Genomic DNA, 25,760 nt, shown 5'->3' with positions numbered 1-25,760 from the left:
GTCAGGCAGAGACAGGCCATCCCAGCTCCATACACACACCCTGGACACGCTCGATAACAAGCTTCAAAATAAACAGGGCACTCCCAAAGTTCCCAGGAAGAGCAAAGAGCTGAGCTGAACAAAGCTGGCAAGGGAAGGACCTCAGCTCTCCTGCTCCTTGGCTCTGAGCAGTCCCACAGCAGAGTCACCATTCTGGCACACAGGAACAGGTCAGCCACTGTGCTGCCCCTCTCTCCCCATCAGCTGCCTGCAGGGTGAGCACTTCTGTCCTGGCACCTGCACTTACTGCTGTCAGCTGTGCAAAAAGAAGGCTCAAATTTAAGAGTGAAGTGAAAAGCTGAAATTCAGTTAACAGCTTCCCATTCTGACCGATCTAGACACTGCACTGGCTGAGATCCCCCAGAGTCCTGAGCTAGTCCAGCATGCTGCACTGCTTGAATGTTTGCCCTGAGCCTCCCCTAGCCCTCACCACATGGGTGATGCAATCTGAAAGCTGCACAGCTTTATCCAGGAGGTTTGTGACATCTTGACACCCTTGCCCTGCCTGTGCTGCCCTACACAGCAGGGCTACATCCCTCCTCTAGAGCTGAACTTCAGGCTCAACTTCTCTTTTTTAATTTTGACTTCAGGAGTCGACAGTTGTACTAAAGCCAGAAACTAAACGATTCTCCTCCCTTTCTTGGCACTGCACCCTTGCAGATGCTTGTGCAGGGTTTCACTTCCTCTTCAGCTCCTGGCCAACGCTCAGCCAAGCTTTGCTCACCAGCAAGCCAGTCCCTGTAGTCCTCCGGTGTGCTCCTCCCAGCCACTTCCAGCATGTGGCTGCTGTGACACTGCTGGAATAATGGCCACATGGCCAAGGGCTGGGAGTGACAGACTGAAGGAAGGCACAGCAGTCTAGAGCTGAATGTTAGCAGGGTGTCATAGATTGCAATTAATGTACTGGAAATATAGGAGAGAGAAGGAATGAAGAGTATTAACCCACTCATCCCTCAAAACAGAAAGGACTCTGGAGTCAGGAGTGACAGAAGATCTCAGTCCCTGCAGCCCAGCCCCTGGGGTAGCACTGCATATACAAACCTTCCTCTTGGCACACTCAGTGCCACCTTCCACTGTTCATGGCAACCCATATCTCTGAGATAATGAGTGGTGAACAGCAGCACACATGCTGATGAGGAACACATGTTCTGGGGTCTGATCCCAGCTTTTCTGGTGCACCACGCACAAATTCAGCTCCTGAATTCTCTTGTGAGAAAAAGATGACTGCAAACCTCTTCACAGCTCCAGGGATAATTCTCTGGGAGAAAAGGAATGTCTAAGAGCAGGCATTTTTTCCTGTGCTTGGAGGCTAACCACACTGTAGACACACACACAGACAAAATCCAGCCCATTAGGAATTATTCCAGTATGCCATGAAAACAACTTGCATACACTTCACAAAAATCTGAGTCACCCAATGTTTTAGACATACCACATGTTTCTTTCATGAGTATTAGAGGATTATTCTGTGTGGTTTGGCTGTCTCTGGGAAATCTCTGCCTTTGGCAAGAAGGGGACAACGTCTTAAGTGTTGGGCAGGCAAGAAACCTCTACAGGTAAGCAAAGAAGGTGCCCTCCAGTCAAGCTACTTGAACTGGAAGAGAAACAACAGGAGAGAAGCCCTCTTGGATTAGCCAAGAGATATCTCAACAAGTGCTTGAAGCATTAAAGATGAAGCAGAGCTCTCCAGGCTTGGTTCCAGCACATAGGAGCAGTAGCTGCGGTATGGCTATAGGAGCCACAGCTGTGGGCAACGGGTGCTAGGGAAAACTCTTGGATTAAGCATTTAAAACTAATTTGGCAAAGATCTAAAGCAGCAAGGACATAACCTACCTTGGCACAGCAAACAGCAAGCTAGCTGAAGGTAGAATCTCTGCTAGATTGTCCATTTTTTTGAGTATTTAATGAATAGCAATGTGGACTGAAACTGAGGGTGGGAAGTGTGGGCTCCAGAAGATACTGAACTCCACCAGCTGTGGAGGACTTGCCTTTCCTAAACTTTAACAATGAACTGTCGTATTGTAATTATTGCCAGAAAAATCAAATGAAGAATGGTATCAGTGTGAGGTCAGTACCATTTTTGATGGTGTTAAGCAGTTGTAAGAGACTCTTTGACTTTGGTGACTAAAAGTGTCCAGGGACTGGATTTCTCCCTTCATTCAGATGGCAGCAATGTTTTCACCTCTACAGTTGTGAGCTGCCTTTTGTAATGCCCCAGCAGGCTGTGACCCAGCAGCTGAGCAAGTGTCACAAGCATCTCCTGGAGTTAAATGAGTGTTGTTCCTACATAAGCACCAGCAAGGATGAAGCTGCAACATCTGTCACACATCTGGCTAACGTGCCCAAACCAGTCCTGTGCAATTCACATGAGAGCAGCAGTTTTGGACTCACACAAGTTTGTGGAAATTCAAGAGAGAAAAATCCCTGTGCAGGAAACAGTTCTTCTTTTCATAAACTGCAGTTTGCTACTTGCACTGAGAGGGCTGAACCTCTCCCCTGCCCTGCACTAACAACCATTTCATCCATCTGGAGCATAAATAATTGAAGAGAGACACCAGCAGCAGCAGGAGGCAGGTTCTGTGCCCAGCTCTCCAATAGTTCTGTTTCACCATGCAGTCTATGTACTGACCTCTTTTTAGAGCTCTTTTTCAAGAAGCCAAGCAGAAAAAGAAGGAAAAAAAAAAAAAAAAACACAAGAAAGAAGTGTCCAGGATGGACTTCCCTCCCTGGACCAGAATAGCTCATCTGTGCAACACAGAGGCCTCCTGCAGTAGAACTGTTTAGACAGATGCACAGTGAAAGGACAGGCAGGGCTGAACCCCCTGACCTGCTGCAGTCCCACCCTGCTCCAGACACACTGTTTTGAGCACTGACTCTTTGCCCAGTTTGGAGGGCAAGGGACCAATGTTGTCTTTTGAAATAGGCCAAAAAAAATTACTGAACTACATAAGGCTTTTTACAGAGAAGTAAAAGCTTCCACTCCTGTGTTATGTCTGGCCAAGATACACCAGGACATCAGAAAAACAAGCAGAGATGTGCTGCTTTAAAAGTGTTTCCAGTGTTTACCTCCAGATTCTGTGACTAATTTGCTACTGCCTTTCTGGCAGGCATCTTGCTAGCCAGGATGCAAAACCAGGATTGGAAAACAGAGAGGTTGGAAGAGACATTAAGATGGGGAGTCAAACAGAAACAGCCTCACCCAGGGCAGTTCATGACACAGTGAGAGACTATCCAGCTGTGGTGCAATAGCCACTTGCCAGCTGCAAACATTGCTTTGCTTTCCCCGAGCACAAGAATCCCCACCACAACCACCAGGTCTGCACTGATATAGAGCATGACAGACAGCCCAGGAACACAGAACCATACTGCCACTCCCAGTGATTCAAAGAACCAAAACTAGAAAATAGCTGATTTAAATCTGAGAAAATGAAAAAAGTCAGTGGTGCTCTGCTGGCCTCCCAGCTTCCATGCTTTCCTGCACAAGCAAGCAGAACTTTCCTCCAGCCACAAGATTACAAGAGCCATTGTTGCACAAAAAGGCACTTAGGTGAAAGATGACAATGCCACAAACATAGTGCAGATAGGAATCCTCCAGACTCTGACGGGGCTCTCTAATGACCAAGATCTGCTTCTGGTCATTGTAGTACAATTGCTGCACAAGGGAACTCACCACTCATGTGATACTTCTCACTATGTGTTTCACAGAACTCAGCTAATCAATTTTCACCACATAGGTACCTACACAGAAACTGAAGGTCGCTTTAAGGTCATCATCAACCAGCTCAAGACACAGGAATCACCACTCCTCCCTCCTAACCTGCTCTTTGTCATCAGTGCCTGGCTCCACTGGAGTTGTCCTCAGTGTGTCAAGGGCATTATCTACAAGTATCTTGCTTATCTCTGTGCTATGCAGAGTGTCTCTTTTTCAGGGAGTACACTTTCTTTTAAGCCCACCTGGTCTTTCCTCTTCATAAGCACAGTAGAGAAAGGGCAGTTCAGCACTCAGTCACAAGGAATTGGGAGACTTCCATCAGCCAGTGTCCTCTAGTAGGTGAGGCTAGGGTCGACAGCTGACCTTAAAATGATGCTCTTTGTTGGCACAGTTGCTGTTTTAGATAGAAGACATCTCTGCTGTTGTAATATCTACTGTTCCAAGAATGATGGAACTCTCTCCATATTTTTTTAAGAAAAAAGCAAAGGAGTTTGAATATAAGTTTTTAAGATATAAACCTGAGATTGTCAACAACTGAAACACGAAGGCAATGAATCAAGAGTTCTCAATGCCTTAAAATGACTTGCACTGAAACCATTCCTCCAGTCAAACTACCTATTGCACAGCATCTTCTCTCTACATGGTATCCCCTACACATGTATTTTACCTATATGCTGACCACTTCAAAATATGCTGAAGTAGAAAAAAAGGACCAAGCCAAATGCAAAAGGCACAGCCCTGTAATTTCAAACCCACTGAAAGAACTGGATCCACCAGATAGTCTCTGCTCCCACACCCAAACAACCTTGCAAGTGGATGGGGTGGGGAGAAATCAGCTTGGGAAGGAGAGGTTCCCATCCTTCTGATTTAAAAAGAAACAATGACTTCAAACAACATTAGAGACAGGGACCTGAATGAGCAGGAGTCAGCTTCAGAGCCAGGGCAAAATAACACCTCACACAAACACAAGCCAACAACACAAGCTAGCAGGCATGTTCTGCAGGAGTGTGCCAGGACACTCCAGTTTAACCAGGTATTTGGGAGGTTTCACCTGTACTCCTCCCTCAGCAACACCTCAGGCGTTGGCAGAATGTCCATCCACTGCACTTGCCCTGTTTGGTTCTCAAGTCAACACTCTTGACAAATTGCTAGGTTTCCCTTACAGGAGACCTGCTTTTCTGCACGTGGGACACCAGTCATTACCTCACCACCCGAATCCCTCTCAGCGCTTCAGTGGCATATAAATTCCTGGAGAAACCTGGATAGAGGTACTGAACTGAGCTACAGAGAGACTGAGGAGTTTGGTGTCACCAGGCTGCTGCAGAGCTTCAGAACAGAAACTGATTCCCATGCAGTCCTGGTCTTAAACCACAACCCTTCCTCTTGGAAAACTGGATGCACAAGAGACCAGTATCAAACCTCCACTGACTTCAGCGGCACGTGTGCTCCATGCCTAATAGACCAAACAAGAGGTTCTTCCTTGGAAATCAGTGAGGTGGAGAATTTATCATCATTTTTTCTTCATAAATGGTAGCAATTAGGGATCCAAGCTACAATTCAGAGTCGACTGGAACCAGACAATGCATCAGCCCTGGTTACACTATGAGGGAAGATGAAGACACGTCGTGTGACACCACATTCTTCTGGGTTTTTTTTTCACTCAATAAGTCATCATAATTAAGATTTTACTGAAGGCTACCCTACTTACATGCAGCCTATTGTACTGCCCTCTCAGGAGCTCATTTAATTTCCTAAGTATTTATATTTTTAAAAATAGCTTTTTATAATAAATTTTGAAAAGGCAAGGATCACAGCTTTAGTAAACATTTAGATTGGTACCTGCTGCCAGGTGTGAGTGGATTGGAACAAAGCAGCAGAGGAAGAAAATTCCTCATCACAAAGGATGCTAAATAAAGATCATTTGGGCTTTTGTACATTGACTTGAATTTTAACAGATTGCTTTGTATTCATGGCTTGGTTTCCCTCCACCATCCACAAATAACAGGGCTGGCACAAATTCACAGTGAACCATGCTCTGTCATGCAAGACCCACTCAACACTCAGCACAAGACACGCGGATCCGTGCACACACCTGGGCACTGGAGGAAAGGCTTCCTTTGTCCCAGCAGAACACTGCACCCTCCTGCAGACAAAAGTCACTGGGGTACAGACTTCTGCCTTGGCTGCTCTTGCCTATGCAGCATGACAAGGGCCTTCAGGAATTATGATCATATCTACAACTCTGATCTCTACCTTGATTCTTCCCCTGGGGACCAAGCAAAAATGAGCCTTATATATAACCTCGTTCCCTCTCTATTTAAAAGCAAGTGAACTAAACAACAGCATGGTTCTTGGGGGTCACAAAGCTCCTCTCCAGTTCACAGCTTACACTGAATCTTCTACAATTGCAGAACATCTTCTGGACTGGTTTCCCCCAGAAATAAAACAAGAATCAACAGCAATACTCAAGAATAACTACAAAATTCTAGCAAAACTCTAAGTAGCTGTTATTTCTGGATTTACTTTGTTCCACTGCAATCAACAGCTCACAAAAAAAAATCACAGGTGTCTTTTCACAGTGTCCAGGTCAGCACTGTATAGGGAAACATCTCCTGCAGTGCCACTGTCTCAGCAGTTACAGCGTTTGCTGCATGTGCAATTACAGTCTCAGAGCAAGACTGGAAAAGCAAGGCAAGTGCAAGCCAGGCTGGGAATGGGTGGACTTCTGCAGAGACCCACTGCACCGCTCTGTTATGTTAACCATTGTCTCCATACTCGCCTTTGTGAGACAGAAAAGCTCTTCGCTCTTCCATACACAGCAGATACTGCCCACATGATGATGACTGCTAAAGAACACATGGGACTCTGCTGATAACCCCCTACCTAGGCATTAAAGCTCAGCAGAGAAGGATCCCTCTTCCTGTCAAACACCTGAAATCCCTATAAATACCACATAGTGAACAAAAAAGCCTCATCCATGTCATCCGATTTCACCACACCCCCATCTCCTCTCTCCAGGACTCAAAGGCATGTCTCCAAATAGCTATTTGCTTTGCAAAGCAGAACAGATGTTCCCTGACGCCCAAGTCCTGGCCGCCTGCGAGGTGGTGATCTGCCACACCAGCAAGGAGTGGCGACTGGCAGGACTAGGGCTGTGCCTGTGCATCCGTGCTGCGGAGGGCAGGGCGCGATGGGCAGACGTGCTCCCAATACTGCAAAGCCTTTGCCAGCCCCTCCTCTGCCTTTCTCCATCCAGTCCTACCCGACACACCCAAACGCATCGAAAAAAAAAAAAAAAGCGGAACCCAACCCAAAGCCCAGGGAGATGAGGCCGGCAAACCGCCGATTTCGCGGCTAAATCCAGCCAGAGAAGGGCCAGCACGGCCGAAACGCCGCTGTGCCCAGGTAGCGGCACGCCGGCCACGGCAGCATCACCCCGGGAGAGCTCCAGGTGAGCAGGGCCGGGCCCGCCGGGGGAGCGGTAGCCCACCTACCTGCTTCTCCTCTGCAGGGCGGGTCGGCGAGGGCGGGATGCCCGCGGAGGTAGCCGGCAGCGGGGAGAGAAAAGAAGAGAGAGTGAGGCGTGAGGGATGCGGCGGGCCGGAGCGGGGCGGCCGCACGTCCCCGCCGCCTCACCTGGGTTGCCCAGCTTGCTCTTGTACCGCATGCCGGTGCTCATGGTGCCGGAGGCGGCTCTGCCTTCCCTCAGCACCGCCGGGTGTGAGGGGCTGAGTGTGAGCGCGGCGAGGGCCGCCCCGCGCCGCCGTCGAGGGGCCGAGACCCGCCCCGGGCGGCCAATCCCGGGAGCCCGGCCCGCCCCGCGCCCGTCCCCGCCGCCCGCCCCTGCCCGCCGAACGACAGGCCTAGGAGCCACCCGCGCTGGCCCATCGCTCACCGGCCAGACACAACAGGCGGCGGCTCCCGCCCGCCGCTGTCAAACATAGCCCGGTACTTGACACCAGGCCGGGCTAATGCCCGGAGTCGGGTCCCGTACCGCTCGCTCTAGGCTCAAGCGCTGCAGGAGGAAGCCCTCCCTACTCCCCGCCAGAAACCAGCACCTAGCAGAAGGAATACACCAGTAAAAAAAAACCAAACACAAATGGAATAAATAGGAAACGTGTTCCAGATTTAGCATCTCCAAGTACAGGGGGAAGCCCAGAATCGTGCTGCAACGGCACTGAGGGAAGCAGGCGCATGTGCTCTGCTCCCATTAAACCATTTTAAGGAGGTGATAGAAGTTATTTTAGGCAAAAGATGTCAGTATAACTTTTTAAGGAAAGGAAGGAGAGAACACAGTTTTAAACATTCCGAAGGCAGTAGAGCAGTGCTTGATTTAAGAACAGCTCACAGAAGCTTCAACAGTAAAGGAGTAAGAAGAGGGGATGTGAAGCTTCAAGACACCCAGATCTGCCCCCTAACTTCCAGAACTGCAGGGAGAGGTCATATGTTCCACATTTCAACGAGAAGTAAATAATCAGACTTGAAACTCTTCTGAAAACAGGATGGGATAAGCTTGGCATGGTGATGACTGCACAAGTGCAAGGACATGCTCCTGCCTTGGATAAAAATTGACACTGATGCCACAGTGAAAACTTTTCAAACTCTTGTAGTCAGCACAGCATTTATATTGCCATTTCTTCCACCTTCTCATTCAAAAGATCTCTCACAGCACAAGACAAGGCACTTCCAAGACCAGGTGCTAACAATCCCACACAAATATATTCTAAAATCTATTAGCTCATCCTGAATTCAGTTTTTAGCCATTGATTCAAAGCATCAGGGAAAAAAAAAAATCAGGTAATTATCAGCATATTTACTTGTTTTTAAAGGCTACGGAGCCACAGACCACTAACAGCCTTTATACTACAATTAAAGGCGTCAACAAGCCAATTTCATGAGTTGTTCTATAGCCTGCCACAGTGTTTTAAATTAATGAAGACTGAAAGGACCAGTGCTGGACAGTGTCAGCCCAGAGAAGGCTGGGGTGGAATTCAAGAGAAAGGGTTGTGTCTTCCACAGGCCTGGCACTGCCAGCATCAACAGGAGTGGAAACACAAGGTGAGAAATCAGGCTCTAGCCAGGGCCCTCTATCCAGAGATCTTCACCAGCAGCAAAGACTTGGCTTAAATATATGATCTCCCATTACACTGTGAAGTATTCTAACAAAACCAAGTAAATGTAACTGAAGATTAACATTAGACAACATCAAAGAAGTAGTACAAGACAAAAATTAAACCTGTATTGAAAGGAAAGAACTCAGGTATAGTATCTGCAGTGCTACAAACCCTTCTTGGACAATAATTCAAATAGATCTCGGATTTTGAGCCGAAGTCCTCCAGTTGGAATCCACAAGCCTGAAGAAGGCAGATACTATCAATCAATAACCAGTATCCACTAGCAAAAAGCTGTTCACTGAGGCTTCACACACAAGAACTAGACTAGATGGTTTTGAAAGGCTGTTTCCCCATTGTCCTATCTTTCAAAGATGCTCCTTTCATGTTACCTTTGTTCAGAGGGCTAATCCAGTATGAAACTAATGTATGTAACCAAAATCTTGGTTTCTCAGGAGCGGTGTGGCTGTTCTGACTGTCATAAGCACCAACGGACAGCACATCATTTAAAGATGCAGATTAGGATGCAAAATTCTGGAAGAAAAAGAATAAGACAGGGGCTCATAATGGCACACAACTAATGAGAAAAGGTCTGCTGTTAAATCTCTCACCATAGCCCTCTTGACAGCCATGCTTACAATTCAAATCTTCACCAAACCTGATGACACTTTATATGAAGACAAATCTGCCACTCCATTTTTTCTTTCAACTTCATTACATAATGTCACGCCCATTTTGTGCACTTCACCTCCAAACACAAGCTAAAGAAGCATCCCTGTGATACAAATAATTTGTTAATGCTATTCCGATTAAACCCTCATTGCTAGACAGCAAAATTAAGGCTAATCGTTACATGAAAGACACCCCAGTTTAGTACAGAAGACAAAGTGTCTCAATTCCATATTTGCAAAATAATTTAAGCATATGCATGTGTAATACAGACAAGACTACAAAAGCATGCGGAAGAGAGCTATACACTTAGTAATGACATAAGGGAGATGGCAACATCTATGAATTTAGAAACTAAGGTGTGCAATCTGATTTTCCAAAGTGTTTACCCAACTAAAGTATGTCAGTAGGTACCTAATGAGCTGTGGAAAACAGTAGATGCAAAGCCTTGCTACCCAACTTCCAGTTAAAACACCTTTAAAGTTGTTTTGAAATGAAATCAAAGCAGCTTGCATGTAGACATTCTAGAAAATGCCTTCGTTTTCCCAGGGTCAAGATCCCAATTCTTGTGAATATGCACCATGCATGATGCCATTACAACATCTCACAGATTAGATTAAAAAAGACAAACTCCAAAAAGAACAACAGAAATCACCTTGAAATTCAACATTTTCCACATCCGTACAATTTATTACAAAACTTGAATGAAAATTAGTGTTCCGGTATATAAAAAAATTCAGTACATGCCACCACTCAGCTGACAGATAAAAATGCCTGCGACAGAAATTCTTGCAATCAATGCTGGAGACCTGAAGACAAACCTTCAGAGCCGTCTTCAGGAGTTGTTGGCATGTGTAGTGTTTATGGTACGTTAAGGCACGATGATTTAGGAAAGTCAGCTTCTTTGCATCACTGGTGAATCAGCTGACACAAATAGAAACCACCAGAGATGAAGCTTCAAAACTAATCAAAGCAGAGAGAAATTAGGAAAAACTGATGATGATACACAATGACTGCAAAGGGGAGGTGAGTTATGCGAACACACACACACACGTTTACTGTAAACAGCCCACCGAGTCTTTCAGTATTAATCACAAACTGTCCACAACAACCTAGCAGATCCACGACTAACTCCTCAAACCCAGCATGACGACTAGTCCAAGCAGTGTACTCTATCAGTTTTGATATAAAAGGGTATAGGAAGGATACTAAGCCCACATTGATAAGTATGAAGATAGTGTTACCCAAAAGAAAAGAGATACAATATACTTGATTAACATGGAATATATAAGCCAAGCCATTTTACAACACGATCTTCAGACTCTGTGTTTCACTCAGGTCTTGAGCTGCGGCATCCGGCTTTTGCATTTCAACGTTACCATTCCGTCAAAGAAATCACAGCACCCATCCGCTTAGAGACCTGTATGCTGCTGTGAACAGAAGTGGAAAACAAAGAGCATTAGAAAGGACAAACTCTCAGCACTGTCAGAGCCCTTGGGGCAGCTGGAGCCCCTCCGAGCAAAGCAGCATAGTCCAAGGAACAGGGTATTTCAGTCACTGTATCACAGGGTCCTGCACTGGAACTACAGCAGCTGAGTCAGATGCAGTTTGGCCCCAAATATTTATCACAAATGTCTAATAAAGAGCACATAAGTGAGAATCTATTTTTAGTTATATACTTAAGCACACACGGCCTCCCCCCCCACCCCCATCTGCAAGAGCCCAAGAACTACATTACAGCACATCTCGACAGCAACGCACACAAGATACCAACAGCAGTCAGCCTGTTGTACTGAGCGCTGCTTCTGGTGAGGAAAATAAAATCCACTTATCTAAACTAACGGGCTAAAAGAAAGCAGCAGACCTGACATCATGCACAAACAACTGTTATGACACTGCTTAGGTAAAAGAGGAAATGGATGGATTTTTTCACACATTGACACAGCAGGATTTATATGGCTGAATGAAGGGATACTGCTCTGCAACTTCAAACATAACTCCCAGGTTTTGATGGCTCTACAGTTACTTGTCAATCAAAAATGCTGCTACAAAGAAAGCAAATTCCAATTTTCCCTGAAAATTTGGCTTTAAGAAGCTGTGTCAGATTTGGAACACAGGAGATACCTCAAATTCTCCAGTCCCAAACCCACTCACTTCCAACAGGAGAAACGTAGTGTAATCAAAACATTAATCTGGGTGGAAAAAAGAAACATCCTAGAAAACATTGTTACAGGACACTGCAACACTTCTCCAGACTGCACTGGGGATAAGGAGCAAGGAAAGCTGACAAAAGGAACCTTTGCTCTTTGCCATTCTGTTCAACACACAATTACTTCACATTCTAAGGAGGCCACCACTTCCCATACCAACCAGAACAGGCCAGCATGAAGGCTTTAAAGCCAGATTCCTACACTGCTAACAAAATCAAATAATCATCATCACAATGCTGTGCCACCTTCTACTTCAAAGTATAAAAACCAAGCTAAATTTCTGCCATTGCCTGCCCCCTTCCGTTAGGGAAAATACCTCCAGAGGAAATGGAAACTGAGGTTTCACCCTCACAAAAAAGGCTGGAATTTCCAATAAACGTGAAGGTTCAGGTTAGAAGCACAGCTATGCATTGATGTTACCAGCACTGGCAACAAGATTATTTACATGTTCATAGAACATACTTGGATTCACTGCTCCTCCTTCTTCCTAATCTTCTGAGACAATATTGTATGATACATTATGTTGATATCATTCTTTACAAATCTAATCTCCAGTTTTATCAAATTAACCTTGCAGCCCCCCTGTGCTCATCCAGACACAGCTTTAATAAACACCTCCACCTGCAGTGTGAATTCACACTGTCATTTCAGGCAGACAATGTATTTCTCCAGTATGTCATCAAAGCAAAACTTGCTCAGGAAGCAGCACGATGTACACCTGCATCCTGATGCACATGGTCACACAATCCTGTGTTTGTAAAGGTTTTGAAAGCCTCGGGAAGGAATGGGTTTGTCTCTCAGCTGCTTCTAAGAACACCACTACAATGCAGGGCAGATCTTGACATCTCTTTAGGTACACTTCTGAATTCCCAAAGAGAGAAACTCCTCATAAGCAGTTATATTTACTCACTGGTCAGTTATTTTTCTTCACGTAACACCCATTTTATGTTGTAGCTACAGCCCTTTGAGTGTCAAATCATGAGCAAGAATTTGGAGAAATGGCATCTTTCCAAAAAGAGAGTATTGGCTACAACATCCTCTTAGCTAGTTCTGCTAGGTGAACATATCAGAAAGACTTGCTAGCAGGTGTCCCAATATTTTCCATTTTATGCTTTACAAACACTGTGTCATTCCTTGGAATGCTTTTAAGTTTGCAAAGTAGAGACTGTTTTGGGAGGTGTTGGGGACTATTTCTCTCTCCTTGCCTCTCTAAGAACAGCAGTTCTGGAAACTGGTCTCAATGGGAATGTGCTTTATAAGATGCATCAATCCTACAGTGTTAGAAATTATAAACCACTACTGCTAGGAGACAATTTTCCTTATAGGAATAAGTCCTAAGAAAACCCAGATAATTTTCATACAGAAGGTGCAGACAGATAAAAATCACAGAATCACAGAATGTTAGGGGTTTGAAAGGACCTGGAAAGCTCATCCAGTCCAACATCCTGACAGAGCAGGATCACCTAGAGCAGGTCACACAGGAACACATCCAGGCAGGTTTTGAATGTCTCCAGAGAAGGAGACTCCACAACCTCTCTGGGCAGTCTGCTCCAGGGCTCTGGCACTCTCACATTGAAAATGTTTTTTCTTATGTTCATGAGGAACCTCCTCTGCTCCAGCTTGCACCCATTGCTCCTTGTCCTATCATTGGACATCACTGAGCAGAGCCTGGCTCCATCCTCTCAACATTGCCCTGTACATCTTTATCAACATGAATGAGGTCACCCCTCAGGCTCCTCTGCTCCAAGCTGAAGAGCCTCAGCTTCCTCAGCCTTTCCTCACAAGGTTCCACTCCCTTCAGCATCTTTGGGGCTCTGCGCTGGACTCTTTAAAGCAGTCCCTGAGGTCCTTCTTGAACTGAGAGACCCAAGCCAGCTTCTTTAAAAGCCAAAACCCAGCCAATATTGAGGAACAGGAGGTTTACAGATCTGACTAACACTGCTACCTTTTTTCCATTTGGGAAGATTTGAAAAACTTATTTTCCATCCAAGGCCACAGGCAGAGATGCTGTGGAACAGAGAAGGTCACAGTCCAAGTACAACACTGTCTTTTATTATGTTCCAGGAACACAACTGAAAGCAGTATGTTTTAATAGGGAGATGTAAGGTACTATTTATAGATTAACAAAGTCAAATGAAAGTGTTACTGTCCTACACACTGAAGATTAGAAGCCATAACATGACTCACCTGAAGCCTGCCTAGCTCTCCATACAATGTGGCTCTTGAGGACCCTGTTATGACCTTTCTATAAAACCTTTAAGGTCCTATGGAGCCACACAAGTTCAGCACTTCAGCTGTACAGTAGCAGAGGAAAAATTTCTATCAGAAGTCTAATCTAAGGGAAACAAAATCTTGTGCTAGCCCTTCAGTGCATGGTTTGCTCAACCACTCCACAGTTAGAAGAACTGAAAAGAGCTGGAGAACGAGAGCGCTCTTCTGAGCCAGAGAAACAGCCACTGGCAGTGCCAGGCACTTGTGCCAAATACTACGTATTTGCCCAAGCTTCACATTCTCTAGGCTCTCAATTTCAGCTGCCAAAGATTACAACAGGATCTTCACTTCCTCAGATGACATTTCTCATCAGATCAATTCAGCTTTCAGCAGCATCATCTTAGCAGGCTGGTTGCTATGACAGTGCTTTGTGTTGTTCTGTTAAATGATGTCAATTCGTTGGTAGGAAGAACCAGCTCTTTGGTGCTTTTAGTACTGCTCCCACCAAGAATCAGAACAGTGTCAGTGTGCTCAGGAGGCTTTCAAATACTTGTGGAAACCACAAGCTATATTAAAAGAATTTTCAACATCCTACAGATATTTTAAGTGTAAGATGCTTGGTTTTTCTCTGAGCAGACTTCCCTAATCATAACTACATTTCCAGCTGGCTCTATTTGTTTTCCATAGGCTGGCTTCTGTTACTGGTTTGTCCCAGTATGATCTTGAAGCTGAGTGGGAGAGACAATCCAGATTTGTAAGAATAACAAGAGGAAAACAGATTGCAGAGATATACTTTTAGAAACAAAGGGAAGAAACACCCATCAATAACCACTTCATTTGAAAAAATAATTGCAGCTTGTTGTAATAATTGTTCATCTGGGATGGACAAGCTCAGAAATTGGTAAACATGCTGTTGGAATTACTGCAGGCTGATTTCACAAGCATTCTGGAGTATCCAAATAAAGCTGAATCTAAATCTGGTTTAGTTTTTGTTATCTTACTCCACCCCTCCATCTCCTTCCTTTCCAATCCTTCATTTGAACTGTCAAGGAGAAGCAGCATTAAGCTCCTACAGTTTACAGCAGTGTCTTGCATTTTAGAAGCAAAAAAATCTGAACAAAATCAAGCTTGTCTTCAAGTCTTTATCATGCTTCACATGGACTTGTAAGATTAGTATATCAAAATTTAAGGTGAAAAAAGATACAATTATTCCTGCTTGTTCCTGGAGTATTCTGCTGTCTGCACTCTCACTGCCTGCTGCAAACACCTCCACATCCACTGTTTGTACACACAGGCTACAAAATGTTTGGAAGAAAGAACAAAAAAGTGTAATTCAACACCTTTGCTAGGACTGCTCTCCAAAGCTCTTCATCACCATCATCTCCTAGAACAGGTTTACTCACAGCCTTTTGTCAGCTGCAGTTGACACACTGGTCACTCCTGTTCCCAAAGTCATCTTCCTTTCCTACCTCTAACCCATTCTCCACCACTGCTCCTCTTCATTCCCTTTATGGTTTCTACTACTCCACAGCATGCAATCTGTTCATTCTCTTTGGAAACTCTGAACATATTCCCTTTGTATAAGTTTTGCTTTTGACACTCCCTTTAGGTTTCTCTTACTCCAGCCTTGAAAGTAAAAAGAAACTGCTTCCAGTAAATTCTCCTTTGCTATTTCCATAAAACCTTTCAAGATGCCCCTATTCAAAAGTGTTCAGGCAAACCAGACCTTCCAGTCTTCCCATAATGATAATACAGACTCATCAGTCTTTTTGGCAAGGATTTGACTTTAGCACTTCTTAATCATTATGCAATGCCAGACTCCTTCCAGAAACCCCAAGAGCATTGAACAATCTTTTCCCACCTCGAAATACATCTGAAATCAGAAGTATTTCTCATGGTTTTGGGTATTAGCACATTTCATTATCCTCCTGTTTAACCTTGAGCTCTCACCTATGAAAGTATTTACACCCTACTCCTCTTTTCCCCAAATATCTGAAAACATCTTTATATCTGTGCTTTACAAAGGGGGGAAATATTTTAAAGGGACTTTTTAAGAAAAAAAAAATAATCTCTATTAATCCAAAGAGTGAAAGTGGTTTTTTTTTACATAAATCATCTACAAACTTGGGTATTTTTCTCAGCAGAAAGATAAGGGTCAAAGGAGCAAACAGAGGAGACTGCTTTCACTTGCAGAACTGATCCTTGTAAAACTAGAACCTGACAGATGTTTGAGATGAGCTTGAATAGAACAAAAAGATTGCTATGAAGTACATGGAAATTCCTTGCCAGTTTGGTTCTGTTACCTACTGTGTTAATTACAAGTTTCCTGGTTTCTCTGGAAATAGTGCCCTAAAAAAAAAAAACACAGCAAACAAATCTGATGGGAATGCTGAAGGTTGAAACCATCATTCCTCCTAAACTGCAAAGTCACTTAACGTGCAGAAGAGAAACTTCCCTAAGGCCAAGTTCTAACTGAGGATTCACTTCAACAGGCTGCCAGGATCACACAGCAATGCTGGGGCTTAGCAGGACTGCAACTGCAATTCTGCCTGTGCACATCAGCCAAATTACACTAAAAGTTTATCAATCAATAACTCAAGGCTAGCACAAAAGAAGTTCAAAAATCTTTCCTGTCAGACAATGTAATTTCTATAGCAGCTGCAAAAAGGTAGTTTAGCAGAGTCCAAAGAAACAGTAGAACCTCCACATAGGAAGATCTCATTCAAATCCTTCTCAAATACGCTCACATTCAGTATTTCAGACAGATTCACAGACTGCATTGGGTTGCAAGGGACAAAGATCATCTTGTCCAACCTCCCCCTGCAGTCAGCAGGGACACCTCCAACTAGATCAAGCTGCGCAGGGCCACATCCACTCTGGTCTTGAATGTCTCCAGGAATGGGGCCTCAACCACATCCCTGGGCAACCTGTTCCAGTGTTTCACCACTCTCATTGTGCAGAACTTCCTTCTGATGTCCAACCCAAATCTCCCCTGCTCCAGTTTCAAACTGTTGCCCCACATCCTGTCACTCCAAGCCCTTCTGAACAGCCTCACTTCTTTAACCCTCTCTTCATAGCAGAGGTGCTCCAGCCCTCTGATCACCTTTGTGGCCCTCCTCTGGACCTGCTCCAGCAGGTCCATGTCTCTTGTGTTGGGACCACAGAGCTGGACACAGTACTCCAGGTGAGGTCTCACCAGAGCAGAGCAGAGTGGCAGAATCACCTCTTTCAACCTGCAGACCAAGTAACTTCCTTAAGATTTAGTTCAAACTAAATGACAAGACCATGCAGACAGTTAAATCTGCAAAGTTCTCCTGCTTACCACATTCAGTGGTCCAAAATGTATTCCACATTAGCAATGTAAAGCATCTACAGACTAACACTTCACTTGGATGCACGTGAGCATGCTCACAACTGCTTGCTGATGTATCCATGGCTGCAAATTCAGCCTGGGACAAACCCTGCTCCAACTTGGTTTTTACAAATGCCATACCCAGTAGGCCCAGAAGCTGTGCAAAACTGAATTCTAGTGCCATAACTGGCTACCCATTAGTGGGAATACTGCATCCTATGAGCCCTCAGATACTGATCTCACAGCAAATCCAGTATCTAGGAACTGAAGAGCTCTGACTAGATTTCTATCATTTGCCATCCTATGCTCTGCAAGCAACAGCTATGGACAATTCTGCTAGATTTAGGGTGAGGGACTTTTCTTACCATCCCTTTAAAGGATGTCAGATGTGATTTGTAAGTCTCAGAAAGGACTGAGCTCCTTTGCAAAAAACAATAATAATAATTTATACTACATCAGGTTGCCTGCATCAAACAGCCATTTTCACAAGCTGTCAGTTTGGCCACGTGATAACAAAGCCATCATGAAAACTTGGGACCTCCAGTTCAGACTCAAATATTTAGCAGGCTGCATAATTACCAGCTCCTGTCTGGGGAAGTGAGAGCTCTGTGTCAGATACTGCTATTGCATACGCTGCATGGTCAGCCACAAATCTATCCTCAGTGTTTAGATTTTCTACTGGATCCTAGTATGGAAATTGGAAGACATGATGTGAAGACTTCTCTATATGCAAGACTTGGAACTGTGACAAGAAACCTGAGTTTGAATTATTTTTTTCTCCTCAACTCAAAGATCACCATGCACATACTAGTAAAATCATCAACATCTGCTTAAAGACAAATCCAGTGAGTAAGTTTATTCCTTAGGAGACCTTTTTTTTTTTTAATATAAACAGGAAGGCTGAAGGTTCAAATAAAGGCAACAACAACAACAAAAAAATCTCCTTATTTTAGGCTTGGAATGTTGGCAGTTGCCACAAGGTCATAAGGGATAATATAATCCATTTTATTCAAGCTTTACATTCCAGAAGACCAGCAATCACAACTAGAGTATTAAACTGAAGCATTAAGCAACAAGACTCCTCATATCCTTCCATTTTTTATTCTTGCATTTAAAAGAAAAACTATGCCAGAAGTGCTGCATTCTGAAGAAAGCATGAATACCTGCTTCAAGAATTTTGCTCTTCACTCACTCTGATCCCACCTAATACATCATGTACGACATTAAGGCAGTCTGTGTTCACTACATGTAACCAGACTGTCTCTGATTTTGTTTGGTTCCTTGAAAAAAACTGCTCAAAGTTCATCAGCCTTCATGCCCTCAAACACTCTAACTTTAGTTTATATATACTCCAAATAATTTTCTGAGTAGTTTTTGCTAACAAATCTGGATGATCCAAAAATAAGGCACTGAAGATAAGCATTTACAGGTCTTAAAAAAAGCTGGAAAGGTAACATCTGCAGAATTTAATTTTTTTCTAATCTCCCCAGAACATCACCCCATTTTTCTCTGTAAGTACTGTAAAAGTCCAAAGTGCAAAATTCACAGAATGGCTCAGGCTGGAAGGGACCTCAGAGATCATCTACTCCAACCTCCCCGCAATGGGCAGGGACACCTCTCTACCAGACTTGGCTGCTCAATGTCTCATCCAACCTGGCCTTGCACACCCTTAGGGAGGAAGCATCCACACCCTCCCTGGGCAACCTTTTCCCGAGTCTCACCACCGTCGTACTGAAGAGCTTCTCCCTAAGATCCAGTCTAAACCTGCTCTCCCTCAACTTCAAACCATTCCCCATTTTCCTATTGCTAGACACCCTTATGAAAAGTCCCCCGAACCTTCCTGTAGGATCCCTTCAGATGTTGGAATGCAACTCTAAGGTTACCCCAGAGTCTTCTCTAGGCTGAACAAGCCCAGCTCCCTCAGCCTGTTCTCGTAGCAGAGGTGCTCCAGCCCTAGGATCATCTTTGTGCCCTCCTCTGGCCTCACTCCCAACAGGTCTGTGTCCTTCTTATGACGAGGACATCAGAACCGGATGCCGTATTCGAGGTGGGGGTCTCACAATCAGAATTTTAGAAATCTTAAATACAGGGAGTAAACAATCCAGAAAAGTCATACCTGATGCATCCAGATCTTAAATATCTTAATCATCACCAGGCTTCATTCTCATTTGGGCTTGCATCTGTGCAATCATCTCCTGCATGCGGCGCAGCTGCAAGAGAAAAACACCCACAGGTTTCAAACAATTTCCTGAGGAATTCAAAATCCAAAACTTAATCCTTTCCTTGCATGGTTGAACACAGATGCGATTTGCTCCTTTATAAACTGGAAACATTAGAATAATTCACGTCATTGACTGCTTTGCTCTTCCCATCGCAGATTCGTTAATGGAATACATCTGACTTTCCCGGAAGATTTGTAAGAACATTGAGAATGAAAATCAAGCAATAAAATCCAAATCTTCTGAAGCTTGCAGACCTGTGTCTTAGCATTTCACCCACAATAAAGACAACACGGACAGAGATAACACTGCTTGAGTGAGCTGAAGCAGCTTTGTTCTGACGTGAGTGCTCGAAGCGCAGTATCATGTATGAATCCTCATCTTCTTAGCAGCAGTATCTGCTTAACCACAATTTGCAGAGTTAACAGCCAAGCAACATGCAGACAGAATTTAAGAAACAAAACTACATCAAAAGCAAAATAGAAAGATGTTTACAAAATTTTGGAAGGACAGACTAAACATATTAAGCACTGATATCTACACAATGACCTTTCCTGGAAATAACTGGGGTTTTTTAAAGGCTTTTTTTAATAAGTTACATTTTCTTCTCAGAAAAGGCCAATTAAGTATAACATCCTTCTTTTCCTCCAAAAGAAAAAAAAAAAACCAAAAAAGGGAAAAAAGGCCAAAAAACCCCAAACCACAAACCCCAATGTTTCTAAGAAAGAATAAGAAACACTAAAAGAGATTTTCAAAACGTACATGCAAATACCTCTAATTTGGTTTACAAATAACTAGGTGTTTCCTTCCAGATGCAAGTGGGGAAGCTCCAAATACACAACTTTTACACAACAAGATTTAGACTGGAGATTAGGAAGAAAATCTTTACAGTGAGGCTGGTGAAACACTGGAACAGGTTGCTCAGAGCCTTTTCAAGTCTGACCTGGAATATCTCCAGGGATGGGGCAACAACTCCCTCCCTGGGCAACCTATTCTAGTGTTCCACCATCCTCAAGGTGCAGAACTTGTTCCTAACATCCAATCTAAATCTCCTCCTCTCTAATTTCAAACCATTACCCTTCATCCTATCCCTACAGGCCTTTGAAAACAGTCCCTCTGTGGACTTCTTGTAGGCCCCCTTCAGGTATTTATCTTCTTGCTGCAGCCTCACAGGGTTCAGCAGAGGCTAATTCCAGCTCCTGTGACTGCAGCACTGACACATTCCAACAAAAGGAGATTCACACAGGAGCAGTGTGAGATGCTGCTAAGTCTGTAACGTTCATTACATACCTACCTACACTGCTCTGTTAAACACTTCAGACAAAAAACTTCTGATTAAAAAGACAGCATAATGCTGCAGGAAGGAGAGGGGGGAAAAGCAGAACATCTTGGAAATGAGAATTGCATTTATTCCATGGTCCAAGAAAAGATCAACTTGTAAAAATACAAAACACCTGGTCTTTTGAGCTGTCTCTGCAGAATTACCATCAGAATAGAAAAGCAGCTTTTTTGGAAGCTTGCCTACTTGAGCTTTCCTAAGAGCACTCCAAGCTGAGCCATGAAACATTCCCAAAATAGAAACCATTCAGTAATCACAGGGGGAGATACTGCTGCACATGTATTACGGTGACTGCTCAAAAACAGCATTCTGCTAATAACCAATAGCACATTTTAAGACTTAATATAGCTTTGAGTCTCACATTTTCTTAACCTTAATTGATAAAAATATGTCCACACCATGACAGAAATCAGATGCTGCATGACTCAAATGTAAGGTAGAATAAAAGCACTAGGAGAGCTACTCTGCTCTAACATTAAGACTGTAGGATTTTCTTTCTCCATTTCCATGTGGTGTTTTGGAAATCTACTGGTAGAGTGTTAATCTCATTCATTACAGAATTATAGAATGGTTGGGGCTGGAAGTGACCTTAACGATCTAGTTCCAAACCCCTGCCATGGGCATGGACACCTTCCACTAGACCAGGGTGTTCAAACTCCATCCAACCTGGCTTTAAACACTTCCAGGAATGGGGCATCCACAACTTCTCTGGGTAAACTGTTGCAATGACTCATCAACTTCATGGTTAGGAACGACTTCCTTACACCTAATTTAAACCTACTCTCAGTTTAAAGCCGTTATCCCTTGTCCCTGTCACCATGTGCCCTTGTAAAAAGGCTCTCTCCAGCTCTCTTGTTAGCCACATTTAGATACTGGAAGGCTGCTATTAAGGTCTCCCTGGAACCTTCCCATCTCCAGGCTGAAGAACCCCCTCAGCCTGTCTTCACAGAAGAGGTGCCCTAGGCCCTTAATGATCTTTGTGGCCCTCCTAGGAACTTGCTCCAACAGGTTCATGTCCTTATGCTGGGAACCCCAGAGCTGAACACAATCCTCCAGGTGGGGCCTCAATAGAATGGAGACAGGGAATCACCTCCCTTAACCTGCTGGTCATGCTTATCCTGATGCAGCCCAGGATATGGTTGACCCTCTGGGCTGCAAGCACACATTGCCTGGTCATGTCGACTTTCTCTGCAATCAACAGCCCCATGTCTATCATGAGCGGTGATAGGTACCACACACTGCACCCTGGCTGCATAACTACAGGGCTAAAGTTAGAGGTAATAACTGAACCTAGAGAGGGTACACACAATTATCTGGAGAGAAGCTGATTTGCACAGTAAGAGTGCTGTCAGCTTGAGTGTAAAATTAAAACTAAAGGAAGAATCAAGCTGTACCGTACTCAAAGTGCCAATCTCTTCCACAATTCCTCTTCAAGTGTAGGACAGGATGTAAGAACCACTCCTACACATTACAATACAAGCTAAAAACATCTTGCACAGCTTCACCTTACTTCATCTTCTACTACACAGAAAGAAACCATCTTTCCCCTTAATACAGGTGAATGTAAAAGAGCACACTTAGGACTATAATTGATGTCCTATCAACATCTGTGGTCCCTTTGCTGCTGAGGATTATGATCATCAAGGGCATATTATGACTTTGATCTTGCTCAGCAGTAAACCCTCTCACTTGCAAGAGCAGCACTAATGTATTCTGCACTCATCCCCTAAAGAAAGGAGACTACATGACAGCACAAGGGTCAGTGCATATGATGAAAACGAAGCTAGGAAACAATGTTTGGAAATCTGTTAAACAATTCCTGTGAATTTCCAGATATCAAAAATTCAAAAAGGTAAACTTAACCGTGGTGTAAACTCCATTGAGTTTACTTATGTCAGGACAAAAAGTTACTTCAAGCTATCATATAACTCCTGGGTAGTGATCACACAAATACTGCAGAAATACAGAAAAGAAACAAACATAAGAGTTAAGAGTAAAGAGTTAAAAGTGACCCATACAGCTTCCTAATGGCTTCCACATCACTAACAAAGCAAGGCACACAGCTTTGTTCTACCTTCCAGGCTTCATCTGCAGTATATTTTGCCCAGAACACAAACAAGCACTGCTCCTGTCTGAACAAGGTGAGTGGCTTTTTGGTGACAGTCCTACAGCTATCACAGCATAAGAAATGTTAAAAAACAAACCATATCTCCACCTTACTGACATGTTTCCCCTCCCCATACCAAGTATGATTATTTCTGCCCCTGTCTTCGCACAGAAAGTTCATATGGGAAGAGGCTGCAAGAACTGGGCAGGATGGAAAAGCGCAGACAGTCGATTTTCTAGTACACCAGGATGTTCCCATGACAGTTGCTGCTGGTTAAAAATACTTCCAATACCAAAGAGTACAACTAATCTTGTTAACTGAAGACAGGAAAAATACTCCTGACAAAGTCACTATATTAAGAAAGGGGCTACCACCAAGGTATTTATCTTGGCATTTGTCTTTCATGGGACACATTTTATACAGCAGAAGTCACTCCAGCCATACCCAGTGGTCTACATAGGCAGCAAATGTTGTTCCTTCAAAGAACAACTCAAAAGGACAAAAAAAAGCAATTAAAAAAAAAAAAAGAGTACATCATTCCAGCTCCCAAGGGATTCCCATTGTTAATTGCTTACTATGGGTTTCATCTGATGATGTTCTCCCAGGACTGAGACTGTACCTCTATGATTCTCTTCACAGATGAAGGCTGAAACATTCTGCACAAAGCCCACCTGCTTCCCCTGGTACTAGGCAACACCATCCCACCACACAAATTAAACCTCAGAGCTGTTTTTATTCCCTCAGGTCTGCAGGCCTCCATCAGCAGTCACATTGTCTCTCCACGTGGAAGTTCTCACCTTATCTTTCAAGAAAGCACTTACACAAATACCTGCCATAGCAGGCAGTTACACCAAATCCTCACCTACCCACAGGGCTGCTGCTATACCCCTGACTAGCAGCCCCACACCACAGCAGGCTGTCCCCACACTGACCCCCATGCTGACCCAGGGTTCTTCATCTCATCTGATAAAGGATTAAACACATTCAGAAAGCTGAAGGACAGAAAAGAATTTCAACATTGTGATTTATTCTCCTATATTCAGCCTGCTGCTGCCTAACCCCACTGAAGACAGTGGAGCAAAGGGAATTGTCCAAAGCCTCAGGGCTGCTCACTGGAAAAAAAGCAAATCAGGAAGTTTGTTCCTGTATCATGTAACCATGGCTTAACATTTTTCTGCAAGTATTGCCTCTCAAAAATTTGAAAGGTTTTTATTATGAGATATTTTCAGAGTATAAAGAGTGTGGAACAGTACTACAAACTTTCATAAGCTTGTGCTTACAACATCAAAATCAGCTGGACTCCAGCAGATGTAGAGTGAAGAACATGGGTCCCTTTATTCTTATTTCCACTTCCCAGCTCAGAAAAAACAGCTCATCACTTGCAAATTAAGCAAAAAGCACCACCAGACTGAGCAAGAAATTCAAAATGACAGATTAGCAATTCCAAATTGCTGAACTTTGGAATAATACAAATTCATTTAGCAAAAGTGATGCCTTGCTAAAGATGATCCTGGCACCAGCCCAAGCATTCATTCCTTCCAAGGTTATATAAACCTCACCAAACTGTAAATAGAACTTCAAGCACCATTACTGATGGGAATGCAAAATCGGAGGGGAAATGGATATTTGTTTTCTCTGCAAAGGCCATGGAATGCAAGCCCATTTCCTTTGTGCCTCTTTCCTCCCCATACTTTTCCCAGTCTGAACCTTAGGGATGATATGGATGAAGGGATTTCATAGTGGCTTATGTACAGAAGATTCAGTAGAGCCTCTTGATCTCTTTGGGACAATAGAACACAGAAGTTAAAAATCTATTTGTTTTTTCAAGTTCTGATCTAATCCTCTGTAACTTCAGCAGCAGTTATTCAGAGATGATTACTCCCAGAGGAATCTTTCAGAGACTGCCCTCAAAGAAATTCAAGACTTCAAGCCTTTAGCTATATTATATAAAGAAAAATAAATGCCATAACTATAGAAATAAAAGTACTATATATACATTAACAGAAAGGGGGTCAGAATAGAGCAGGCTATAGTAATGTGCCTGACACAGCAGCATTTTCCAGGGAAAATGGTTATAGGGTAATTTTTTCAGACAGAAATTTTAAGACAAAGAATTTGCTAAGGACCCAAGTTTCTGTTTAGCTACAAAACATGGAATTTATATAGTGCAAATAACAAGAGAAACAGTAATGATTTAAATTCTCTAAGTATACTGCCTGATTCTTTACAGATTCAAAGACTGCACTGGGTTGGAAAGTCCCCTCAAAGGTCCTCTTGTCCAACCCCCCTAGAGCCAGCAGGGACACCTCCAACTAGATCAAGCTGCCCAGGGCCACATCCAGTCTGATCTTGAATGTCTCCAGGGATGGGGCCTCGATCACATCCCTGGGCAACCTGTTCCAGTATTTCATCACTCTCACTGTGGTGAACTTCCTCCTAATGTCCAACCTAAAATCCTCCAGTTTCAAACCATTGCCCCTCGCCTTGTCACTCTTAGCCCTTCTAAACAGTCCCTCCCCAGCCTTCCTGTATGTCCTCTTTAGATATTGAAATGTAGCTATAGGGTCTCCCCAGAGCCGCCTTCTCTTCTCCAGGCTGAACAGCCCCAAATCTTTCAGCCTGGAAATCCTTCATCTTAGAAGCATTAAGGAGGTTAAAAAACAAAACAAAAACACAAAACAAAACCAATAACAATAAAAAAACCACACCCCCCCCACCACAATAGAAAAAATACCCCCAAATACCCCCAAATTCCCATGAAACATTTCCAAACAATGCTCTTGACATTTAC

At 43.7% G+C, this 25,760-nt stretch overlaps 1 protein-coding gene across 1 annotated transcript in view; it reads right to left on the bottom strand.

The window, feature by feature from the left end:
• Nucleotides 1-10,209: 10,209 nt before the first annotated feature.
• Nucleotides 10,210-25,760, bottom strand: part of LOC128975786 (septin-2) — a 40,322-nt gene continuing 24,771 nt past the window's right edge. The window contains exons 12-13 of the mRNA XM_054392820.1: nucleotides 19,421-19,514; nucleotides 10,210-10,961 (exon numbers count right to left, since the gene is read on the bottom strand). Of these exons, the coding sequence (XP_054248795.1) occupies nucleotides 19,446-19,514 (69 nt within the window). The 3' untranslated portion in view covers nucleotides 10,210-10,961; nucleotides 19,421-19,445. The remainder of the gene's footprint in view (nucleotides 10,962-19,420; nucleotides 19,515-25,760) is intronic.

The sequence above is a fragment of the Indicator indicator genome, chromosome 26 (assembly GCF_027791375.1).
Source record: "Indicator indicator isolate 239-I01 chromosome 26, UM_Iind_1.1, whole genome shotgun sequence".
Lineage (NCBI taxonomy): Eukaryota > Metazoa > Chordata > Aves > Piciformes > Indicatoridae > Indicator > Indicator indicator.
The sequence above is the reverse complement of the archived record's forward strand: the minus strand, read 5'-3'. Positions and strand labels throughout refer to the sequence as shown.